At 41.9% G+C, this 12,167-nt stretch overlaps 1 protein-coding gene across 1 annotated transcript in view; it reads left to right on the forward strand.

The window, feature by feature from the left end:
- The first annotated feature begins 2,169 nt into the window (after window positions 1-2,169).
- The window catches only part of bcr (BCR activator of RhoGEF and GTPase), an 85,167-nt gene continuing 75,169 nt past the window's right edge, over window positions 2,170-12,167 (forward strand). Inside the window, exon 1 of the mRNA XM_023960573.2 lies at window positions 2,170-4,543. Within this exon, the coding sequence (XP_023816341.1) occupies window positions 2,971-4,543 (1,573 nt within the window). The 5' untranslated portion in view covers window positions 2,170-2,970. The remainder of the gene's footprint in view (window positions 4,544-12,167) is intronic.

Below are 12,167 nucleotides of genomic sequence, written 5' to 3' on the forward strand. Positions count from 1 at the left end.
ACACGGATCCTAATCTGCGGTTGGATTCCCGCAGACCTTCAGATTTGGAGTTCTTGTTGGATCGCACTCCTAAACCCGACAATACTAATCCTAAGCGCATCGTTTTGTGTGGATATTAAAAAAAACAAAAAAAAAAGAAACTGTCTGAAGCATGTTGTTTAAGTAGATTGGTTTTGATCTGCCTGTTTTGCTCCTAAAAGCGTTTTTTTTTGTCCCTTCAATGCTTTCCATTGGCTCCCATGTCATTAGAGTGAGTATCCATTTCTGCTTTGTATTAATTGTACAAAATGTTACTTTCTATTAGTCACTTGTGTTTTCTCTAGTATCATAAAGTAGCTGTTTCATGTGGTTGGTTGTGCCGCCGTTCCACCTTAAGCCACCATTGTGATTGTGCCGTTCTTTCCACCTCTGACACTTGCTTCCAGTCACAAAATGACCTTCAAAGTTGAGACAATGTGCTGTTTTTGAGTTTGCTGTGCTGACTTCATCCTTCTTTTCATTTCTTCATAGGTTGGCTTTTATGATTCCTTTTCATTCAGAGCGCTCTCAGAACTTCCTGCTGTCCAGCATGAGCTTCCTCCGCCTCTGTCACCTTGCTGACCAGCAGTACGTATCCATACACAACCCACCAGAACAGCCAAACATGCAAAGGTATAATAGAAGCATCACAAGCTGTTGCAGACTTTAAAATGCACATGTATCTGTGTGCAACCAATAAACCCATTTTTGTTGGTGTGTTTATACCCCCCCTAAATCAATCCCTCCTGCATGAAAGAACTGACTTCCATCGTAGTTTGTCACATCTTTAAAACTGGGTAGAATAATCGTAAGTGTAAATCCATGCATGCCTCTCAGCTGTATAGTACTCTAATAAGGTTTTAAGATGGCTATATTTAATAAATCATATCACTTTTTATTGTAATGATTTTGCACAACGTTGGAGAAATGACTCGAGCTGATCTGGATCCGTCCCCGACACGCATCATTCATCGGTAAATCTGCAATACAACCGGTTGTTTTCTTACCGCCTTGGCATTCCAGTTCTTTTAATGTTACTTTGAACTGCTGTGAAACTGTGATTTTTATTGTGAGGGGGACATGTAACGCCTTCTCTGTGACATTTTATTTTCCAACAATAACGCCGATCTGTAAAGAAGCTGTCCATATTTATCAAAAGACTGATAACGATTCAACAAGCATTACTGAGGTTGTGGTTTCAGGTAAATAAACTATTCTATTATTTGATTTGTGTCTGTTTTTATTCACTCAAATAAATATGAGACTCCAGAGCCACGTGTGGCTTCTTTGTCACTCCATTGTGACTATGGCTATGAAGAACAAATGCAAATAATTTCCATAAATAGTCTATAGTTTCTTTGGTTGCGTTTTGCCGTTTATATTTAGAATTTTAACAAGGCAGAGTGGTTTCTCATTACATTAACCTTAAAGCACATGTATATTTATTAAATTCAATATTGTTTGCATACAATGGTTAAAAAAAAGGATGATGGTGCACCAAAGTCAGTGATAATTTCATGTTGGACTTCTTGCATTTTGAATTCCTGCAGCAGGAGGATCCTGTTTGACCCACGGTGTATTTTCTTTTGAAGGGAAATTGAATGTGCTGCTGTCAAAAGTAGAAAATGTTATACAACTAAAATATAGTACCGGTAATTTATAAATGGTACAATAAAAGGTACCTTTAAGAAATAAAAGGTTTAATGCTCACAAAAACGGAATTTTTCTTAAAGGTTAAGTGGAACTTTTGTGCAATTGTTGGGTTTTAGTCGGTAAGAAATTACAAAAAATGCATTATTTTTTTAGTGTTGAAGGTTGCAGATATTTTAATTTAAAATGTATTTTTCTGACTCTACATTTAACTGAAATATTTTTCCAAAAAGTGTCCACCAGGTGGCAGCATTGAGTTGAAGACTCCAACAGCTTCACATGAACACCTGCTTTTGAAATTGTTAGGTTAAAATGAAAAATATTAATAGTAATAGACTACAAAATGTTTCTATTAAAAAAATAAGAATATTGATAATAGTTAGACGTTAATGCCATTAATAGTCAAATACTCGAAAAGCTTTTATTTTCTTTGAAGGGGGTTAATTTAAAACTTTGAGCTGTCTTGTCAAAATAAAAGACGCCGTCAAGCAAAGGGTGACTGCATCCGCGGTCTGTCTCTTTAACCAGCCGGTTCCGTCACCCCTGGTCCCTCCCATTCGTTCAGCCTCTCCAGTACTACTGGCCTGAGATGGGAATGCAGCAGCAGCAGAATCTCGGACGGAGACGCGGGATGAGTGTGTGAGGCAACATTACAGACGCCGCGATGCCGTTTTCTCCGCTTTGGATATAGCATTTCAAAATAAAATCAAGTCATGGATGTTATCGCCTTTCGTGCTCAGCTGCTTTTTTCTGCCCATTTCTCCTGAGCTGCTGGTACAAAGGAGCTCGCTGCGGAGCAGCACCTGGGATTTACACACTTACGATACGGCAGGAGTGAAAGGAATAACCGCCGCGTGAAGAATTCAAGAAAAAACAACAGAACAAGACGAGGATGCTTGAGTAAACCGAGCAAGATTGAAGGATTTCTCCCGAAGAAAACGGACCACTCGTGTCCTCCAGATAGCTGTCATTGTTCGGAAGATTTAAAAAAAATTGCTCTGAAACTATTTTTCTTGAAATAATGCACGAGGAGGAAGAAGTGGAAAGTGGCTATTTGTCCCCCTCCCCGTGTCGCGCAGTCTCCGTGGCTCTTGGTCCGAGTCGGATGTTCTGCTGCGGCTGCGCAGCCCGCGACAAGTGTCTGCAGTCGGCCCGCGCGCTCCTCACGAGCCTCCTGTAAACCGTCGATTGACTCGACGTGTTCGCTGTTTCGTGACGTAGTGGGGTCAAAGTGAACACTTGGCGTTACCTTTAACTCCTTTCTTCCTTGTCTTTATTTTCAGTGGACACCGAAAATTAACTATGGTGGAGCCTGTGGGGTTCATTGAGGCATGGAAGGCCCAGTTCCCAGAGTCCGAGCCCCCAAAGATGGAGCTGAGGTCAGTAGGGGGCATTGAGCAGGAGTTGGAAAAGTGCAAAGCGTCCATCAGACGCCTGGAGCAGGAAGTGAATAAGGAGCGCTTCCGCATGATCTACCTGCAGACCCTTTTGGCCAAAGAGAGGAAAAGCTATGACAAACAGCGGTGGGGCTTCAGGAAGACACCTCTGAATGAGGGGTTGGACCCTGAAGCCACACAGGGGGCAGAATCCCAGCAACCTCATGTCCAAGAGACGGGTGGTGTTGGAGGGTATGCTAGTGTTGGGGATAGGAGTCGTTTTCAGCCTCTCGGAGATGGAAGGTCCAAGCCCAGACCACCACCAGCCAGGAAGTCGGCCTCTCATGGTGACGGCCTGGAAGCAGCCTTTGACATTCCACCACAGGCTGAATCCAGCTCCTGTGAACACCTTGACGGCCTCTCGCCGTCCAAGCAGAGATGCGGCGTTACGATGTCACCACGCAGGCCCACCTTACCACCCCCAGACAAAGAACTGCCCTCTGACCCCAAGGACAAGCTAGGAATGGGACTTGGTGTGGCAGCTCTTCGATCCAACTTTGAGAGGATCAAACGGGCCAACTCTCACTCTGCTGGGGATGTAACCAAGGGGCAGGAGAAGCACCTGCCACCACCACCTCCTCCCCCACCATTTTACACCAACATGGAATTCCATCACGAGAGGGGTTTGGTTCGTGTTAATGACCGGGAGTTGTCTGAGAAGATCAGCTCCCTGGGTAGTCAGGCTATGCAGATAGAGCGGAAGAGATCCCTACATTCGCTTCCTGGTAATTTGGCCACAGTGGCAGGCGATCTCAGACCCAAACCGGTGTACAGAGGACGATCCACTGAGAGCACATGTGGGTACGACGCAGAATATGAAGATGGTGAACCCAATCAGCGACATTCAGGGAGGGCCAACGGTGGTAAACCTCCACCTCCTTGGCAGCCTTCAGAATTTCAGGCCTACTCTAGTGTCTACGTTGGAGGGGTAATGATGGGTGAAGGTGGTAGTGGAGATGGAAGAGGGAGTGGTGCGGTCACAATGAGAGACCACGGGGGAGGGGACGACCACCTCCTGACCTGGCCGCGCCGTTCATACTCTCCAGGCAGCTTTGAGGATGCAGGAGGAGGTGGCGGCTACACGCCGGACTGCAGCTCCAACGAGAACCTGACATCCAGTGAGGAGGACTTCTCGTCCGGCCAGTCCAGTCACATCTCACCCAGCCCCACCACGGCCTTCCGGCGGCCCTTGAGGGAGAAGAGCCGCTCCCCGTCTCAGAATTCCCAAAACTCGCAACACTCCTTTGACAGCAGCAGCCCGCCGACGCCACAGTCACAAAAACGTCACCACCGGCAGCATGGAGGACATGTCGTCATGTCTGAGGCCACCATTGTAAGCGTTCGCAAGACTGGTCAAATATGGCCACCTGCTGCCCATCATGACCTCATGTCTCATGGGAGAACATCCCACGACAACAGTTTCCATGGAGACCACCTCGGTGAGTTGATTCCTGTCTCATACACATATTGTTAGGTTTATAATGTCCTCTTAAACAGACATGAACAACAGGAATTTGCTTGTTCTTGTTGGCATTTTTGCTTTTTATGTAGTTGTCCTGCTTTCTTAGATCTGTGAAGGGGTGTTCAAGTGATTAATAACAGGAGTAGGAAGGTGTGTTCACTCAAACATGCAGGACTGTGTGTACTTTGGACAACCTTAGATGGCCGACAGCCCAAAGATCTCCCTCTGCTTGTTCCTGGAATGTCCGCTGGGCAGATGAATGCGGTTGGATCCACGCTTGGGAGGCTTCTATCGTCAATGTTGAATCAAAGTATTTAGCTTTTTCTTGGACCGCCTCCTCTAGTAAAACACTGTTGGTATCGACTACTGTCCAAACTTCAAGACGATGGGTCACTTTTATAGAAACTATCATTTTCTCCTCACGCCTGGAAGCCACAGTACAGTTCATAACTGCCTTCAGAAGACCGTGGTGACGGCACAAAAACCACATGTGGAAGTTTGATTGTTCTCTAACTCCAGAGGACATGCTGGGTCATGACAGCTTGAAGCAAACAAACATGAGGACATCCTTTTCGGTTAGATGTAATCCCTACAGACTATTGACTTTTTTGAATGGTAGCCTTTTTGATCAGTCAGACAGCAGGGTGCTGGCATTAAAGAGACGTGCAGAGGATGAGGTAGTGTTACTGGAAAGTAAAAGTACAGACAGTTATCAGCTCTAATGACATAAAGGTACTTTCAAATCATTTTAGTCCTTACAGTATAGATTTGCGCTTGTAATTCATTTATGTGAAAAGACCCTGGCACTCTTATTAAATTCACGCTGACGCATTTGCAGAGATTTAAAGCTGCAGTCCGTCCGGGTTTATGTCCATTCTACAAAGGCTTGCAGAATAAAAAACATCTACAGTTTAAGAATAGTTCATGTTTAAGACAGTAGAGAATGATGAACATTTTTTGTTTATAGCACAACCCCATCAAACAGCATGCTACTTTTTTAAGGTGCTATATTTGGGAGGATGATTCCACTGTCTGCTCTCTTTGTTTTAATGTTTTCCACAACAGTGAGACCTGTGGGAAGTTTGGTGAGCCGGAAGGGCAAGAAATGGCGACGGAGGTTGGGAAAGCGTGTTTTAGAGACAGTGATGCCTTTAGTGGGATAATCTAGAATTTGAACATGAGAAGTATGTTTTTTGTAGACACCCTGCAGGGTTTGTAGTGGGGTTAAGCTGACATCAGACAGACACAACGTTGCAGACAATGTGAACAATCACGGCGTGATCTGGTTTAGGGAAAAATAAATAAATAAAATCCACTAAGAGTAAACGGTTAGAGGAAAGCAAGGCTTTTTTATTTTTTATTTTTATTTGGACGAGTGGTTGATGATGCTAATAAAGAGTGGGAGAGTGCTGTGAGGAAGACTGAGGGAAGCAGAGTGCAAGGCAAAGCTGTCGTTTCTCGCTTCACTGGTCAGGGATGCGGGGGCTGGAAGAAGCACAGATGGGAAGAACTCTCCCATTGTGCAACACAAACACACAAGACTCCAGCTCTCGCACAAAGACACACACTTGATGTTCACTCTCAGACCTTACAGGCCGGTCGGGAGGTGGGCTCCTCTTCTCTCTCTTGGGATGTATTTTGTTTTGGGTTCAAAATCTAATGGAAAAAATGGAGCACTGATGATAATAAACAAATATTTAAAGAAAGAATTAGTCGACTGCTGACGTTTTACTTCTGAACTGGACTGAACAAACTCAAGCTTTGGCAGTCGTGCATCCATCATTTGCTTATTCATGCTCAGCGTCGCTCCCGACGAGTCGCTTTGACATCACCATGACTCAATTTTTACGAGTTCCTGCAAATCAGGAGGGAAAAAATCCTTTTAAACAAACGCAAACCATTTCCTTTGAGTTGGCCGTCACACAAACAATATGAAGATGACTTCAAGCCCAGTATAATCCAATGTCCAACCCACACATGCAGCATGAGCTCGGTGAAATGTGTCATGGCTAGCTCTCCATATGCCGTCCCCATTCATTTATTTGAAAGGAAACCTGCCTTTAAACTAGGGAATACCTGTGGCTTTGTGCCTGTGACGACAGGGGTGCCAAAGCGGGGCAGGCGTGAGAACGCGTCAGTGTCTGCATTGTGCAATAACTGCAAGCGCTGACTCTGTGTCCTGTCTGCAGCTGTGCAGCTGAGTCTGAGCAGACCTCATAATGTTTGACCTCAAACTTGAAGATCTCCGGGAGTTTGCAGAAATATGTCTCACTGTGGAAATGTCTGGATGTGAAAATACTGTGGGATTCAGTTCATTTTTTGGGTGAAGATGTGTTTGTTTTACTCACACCTTTATTTTTCCCCAAATTCAACTTTTATTGTCAAAATGCTTACGAGCTCAGAATGTTCATATTTCCCTTCTCCAAATTACGATGAAATTCTGAGGATTCTTATTTTAATCTCTTAATTATTTTTTTAAATATTTTTTTAAGGAATAATACGTAAAATTTCGATTTCATGCTTTGTTTGGAGAATGTAAAACATGCAAGAGTTTGGGGAACCGTTTCAGAATTATAATTAAATGTTACAAAAAAGTAGCATTTTGAAGTTCAGACTTTAATCTTTAAAAAATGAAACAAAACACAACTATATTGATAATCTAAAAATATTCAAAAAAAATGTATTGTTCTCTCGAATTAGCATTTCGTGTGCATAAATTGAAATTTCGTGGCATCAAATTATGATTTTATTAGCATCCTTCACTACTAAGTGCACTATACAGTTCTATAGCCAGTTTTTAGGGCCGTCCCAATCTACAAATTCCAAAACCGAGTGCCCTAGAAACCTCCCGGAAGTCTCTGCAAAAATTAGCGAAAATAGACCACAAAGCATTGCCTTTGAACAACTTTTGCAAAAGAAATGCATTTAAATTAAGACTGCACAATTAATTGGAAATTTATTGTTATCGCAATATCAAGCTGTGAAATACGCATATCGCAAAAGTCAGCGAAAATTACGATATGGTAGCCCTATATGTGCTAAAGCAAACTTATGGCAGCTTGAAGTATTTAATGAATCAAATAAATCCATTTATCCATTTGACCAATCGGATAGAGCCCTTTTATGTTAGATGCTGGCTTCCTATGGAGTCAAGGGTTATTTGGAATGTAATTTAAGTTTTGTTGACTCTTATTTAAATTAAACTGTTGCAATGAAATGGAAATTATGTATTTCGTTGTTTTGCTATCTCGCAAGTCAGTCATCGTGATATTGATCACCAATATTGCAAATTGTTGAGTTTACCTCACATCGTGCAGCCCTGAATTAAATTGTTGTTGTTTTTTCATAAAACCCTCTACATGTCCATCATCTGAACACAGTGTATTTATAAATAGTCGTCATAAAACACTCATATCATATCATTAGATTGTCACTTCATGAAATGGATGACGTCATGTTCACTGTTTAAGAAAAAAACAAAACAAAAAGTAGTGATCATTATGTCCGAATCGCTTTTAAAATCCAGGGCAGTACATCGTCCCGCAATAAATCGTTTTTTAATAGTTAGGGATCAAAGCGGAAATTTGCAAATAGCCAATAATGCACACAAAAAATGCTAGTAGAAGGCTAATTTGTGTGCACAAAAAGCAAATTGTGCATACTAGTCAGCCTTTTGTTGGCACAGGTTAGCAATTTGTGTGCAGACGTTAACATTTTGTCATCAAAATGCTAACCTGTGCACACAACATGCTAGTAAAATGTTATTTTGTGCGCACTGTTAGCTATTTTGTGCACATACTTGCATTTTGTCACTAAAATGCTAACTTGTGTGCACAAAAATGCTAATAAAATGGTCATTTCTGCGCACATAATAGCAATTTGGGCACACAAGTTAACGCTTTGCATGGACAAGTTACCAACTTGGGCACATGTCAACATTTCGCGCACAAAATGCTAATTTGAGGGAATTTTTTTTTTTTTTAATGCCCATTCCAGGGCTTCATATGACTGTTCTAATAAGTTCCTGAGTACAGTAAGTATGTGTATGGCCATGATTTTTTTTTTAAATCTAGTTTTTATTGAGGCAACAGTACGTCTTCACCTTTTTTTTTTATTTGGGGACAAAGCCTTGTTTTTGGTGTTGAGGAGTTAGGTTTTTTTGGGTTAAAGTAAACAGTCATTAATTATTATAATCTTACTTTTGTAACTACTGATTGTGACCGCCCCCGTAAATTCAGCAGCATTTAGTTGTTTTTTGTAAAATAACTGGGAGTCTGATTGGTTTTTGTTTTAAAAAAGGCAAGTATTTATTAAAGACTTGCAATTGAATAAATCAATCAAAAAGGACATTTTAAACCAAAATTTTGCACCATCAAACCTCAGAAAAAGTATATAACTGATGGTTTAACTCTTCTAAAGTAGTTGGAAGTGTGAAAAAAAAAATCCCTGATGGGCTTGAGAGAAGTAAAAATGGGAGTATGTCACCTATCAGAGGGAAGCATGATGTATACCAAAAACATTCCATGCTAAGGTTGAGTGTCCTGTTTGTATTCGAGTTTACTGCTCTCATACTGTATATGGACTGTCTGTTCGGATCAACTTACAGAACTTCACAGTAGAACTTGGGTTTGGATTTTGCTTTAGCAAACTTAAATCTCTAGTTTGCGTCATTCTCTGGGATAAAAATCGATGCACCTTGAAGGTGAAATGGCGTGAGAGCTTGAGAAAAAGCGGGAAATTCGCTTTCTTGTCACTGAAGCATGTGTGAGAAGACCAAAGAGGATACAAAAAAGTTGGATGAGAAAAGACTTGGGCAGATTCAATGACATTATGCCATCAGTGTTGTGTGTTTCTGGGTGTGTCAAAATTGAATTTGTTATTTTGCATCAGGATGTGAAAAACGCCGTTTTCCCTCATGGCAGCCCACCGTGTTGCTTGTGATTCGCTGCCTCTTGCAGGCGGTACAGGAGGTCTGCCAGAGAGGATCTAGGCCGTGTCCGTGTGCATAGTTAGCAACTTTGCAAGTCAACATTTCCACCTCTTGGTAGAGGAAGTTGACCAAGGACAAAAAAAGGAGGATTTTACAGTAGTTTTCCGCAGCACAATAACTCCTTTTTTTACTCAGGCCTGACCGACTATAGCTCTTAAAAAAGGGCCGGCTCCCTGTTTGCAGTTGAGTGAACTTGGCAGGGAAAGCCGGCGCACAGTAGTTACGGGCTCAGAGTCAGATCTGAATGGTGGAAAGAGGGGAGAGAAGGACTGGGGGAAGGAGACGAGGGGGAGTGAGGGAAAGCGGATTGGGCTTTCTTGCCAGCTGGTGCTCAGCTCAGCTTTTGAAAGTGTTGATACGACCTGCTTTTAGCCGTTACGGTAGCAGTCACCGTTTACCTTTGACCTCTGGCTCCAACATGGCGGAAAAAATGGGGAAAAAAGTTAAAAATGGGCCAACTTAATGGACTTCATTTGTTTGAAGCCAGAAGTCAGTCATTGTCTGTGGGGGGCGTCACATCCACTCGGTCCTGTTCCCTTATACAGTCAACGGTGGAGACCAATGCAGTCAAAACAAGAATGAATTAGAAATGGCTTTGGGTGGTGCTGTTTTGAGGCAGTGGATGGGCGGGTGGAGCAACTCATGTGAAACCAGGTTTAAAACTTGGCCACAGGCCTCCGTGAAGGTGTGTCTCCACTGCAGAGATCGCCTGATAAATGTGTGTTAGGGGTGGAGGGGGGCATGTGAGTTGACCCCTCAGGTGGAGGTGAGGCTAAAGAAAATGGAGGGAAAAAATGCACAAACCCTGTCGAAGGCGCTTTTCTTTTCTACTGTTGGCACTCTTCTTTTTTCTTGTGTGTTGCCGTCTGTCACTGAGCATCGAGCCACAACCTTTCCTCTGGTTACCAGCGAAGCGTGTTTGGAAGCAGAGGCTAAGAGCTTGGAAAATCCCTGAACATTAAATCTGGAGACTTTTTCTTCCCTTCTTGTCGCAGCAGCTACAGTTTCTTGGCTGTCTTTTCCACATATATGTCCTCCATCATGAGAAAAATGCTACAAGAACATGTTAAAAACCCCATTTTCAGTGGATGGGAGCTTTAAAGAAAATTATGTGTTTTGTACAGTGGTTCCAGTAGTCCCTTTTTTTAGACAACATTGGACATTAGTGTTTGATAATCGTATTGTTTTCTGATCAATAGCATTAATAAGAAATAATCCTAATAGATTGGAAATGCGTGGGTTTCTAGGGGATCTTTTACCCTGGTAAGTCGGTCTTTAAGGAGTCAAGCCAGGCTTTAAAATTCCCGAGGAGCTTCAGTTGGAGTGTGGTGTGACGATAACTTTTCAGCCTGACCGCGATCTGATCACATAACACTTTGGCCTTCTGTGCCCCAGGCACTCACAGTGCCACCTGAAAGTGGCTGAGGCTGTGGCGAGGCCCAGCATGCTGAGCTGACACACTGACACAGTATTCCACCCAGCCTGAGCCTGCAGTTTCCCAGCGTGGAAAGGAGATGAACACTGATACGGTGGTGAGGAGATATTATCCTATCAAATGTGGGGCAGCATTATGACCTGAACCATATTGGGTTTTTGTTTTTTTTAGTAAGAAAAAAAGGATTTGTACCACTATCTGCTTGACCTCCGTGATTCGACCCCATGCGAGACAAGCTTTTATTAAAATTTCCCTAAATATTCCAAACTTTCTGATGATTTTGAACAGACTAACCAGTGCAGACTGTGCACAGTTTGTGCTGATGATCCGACTTTTTTCAGATTTCTTATAGGAAATCAATTTTGATGATTGCATAATGTCTTTTATTGCACTGCCTCTATGTATACAACTTTAAATTGCTTTAATTTAAACATATGTGATGAAGGAGACACAATTCAGCTCTTTATGCTTGTCCTTAATAAAGTACAGTTGGGATTAGAGTAAAAACCATTTTAAGACCAATGCTAAAACATTTCCGTTGAATAATGATCTCTTAGGGTATACATTTAAAATGGTTCCAAAATTTTTGATTTTAATTAGTGTTGTAAACTATATATTATTTTTTTGTTGGCCAATCCGCTCAAAACTTTTTCCTTCACTTTGCTGATCCAGCATAATATTATTATTTTTTTGTTTCAGGTGTTTTGGTGCTAAAATAAAGAAAACGTCTTTGTGTCTTTTAATAAAGCTTCACTTTTAAAGCTGCAGTATGACTGAATTTTCTTTTAGAGCTTTTTAAATGAACAATTTTTAAATCTAAAGGTAGGGACGGGCTGATATAATTTTTTCCAATAACCGATATTTCCCCTGCATCTGTAGCTGATAACCAATATTTGCCGATACCAATACTTACATGTCTACAGTAACACAAAGTTTAGGTTTCCCCTTTATTTTTCTTTATAAGAAACGCACAACTTTTTTTTAACAAGACAATCACATTGTACTTGATCTCAAAGGATCTCCTAGGAACAAGTATCACGTTAAAAATTTCATGGAAATATCTACAAGCATTCAGACCATTTATTGAATATTGGACATAACTGTAAGCCATAAGCTCTCCATTGCAGGGGATCTATTAGGAGCAACATGTATTGCTATCAAAAACAACAATTACCT

This window comes from Oryzias latipes, chromosome 12, assembly GCF_053564925.1.
Source record: "Oryzias latipes strain Hd-rR chromosome 12, Olatipes_Hd-rR_3.1".
Lineage (NCBI taxonomy): Eukaryota > Metazoa > Chordata > Actinopteri > Beloniformes > Adrianichthyidae > Oryzias > Oryzias latipes.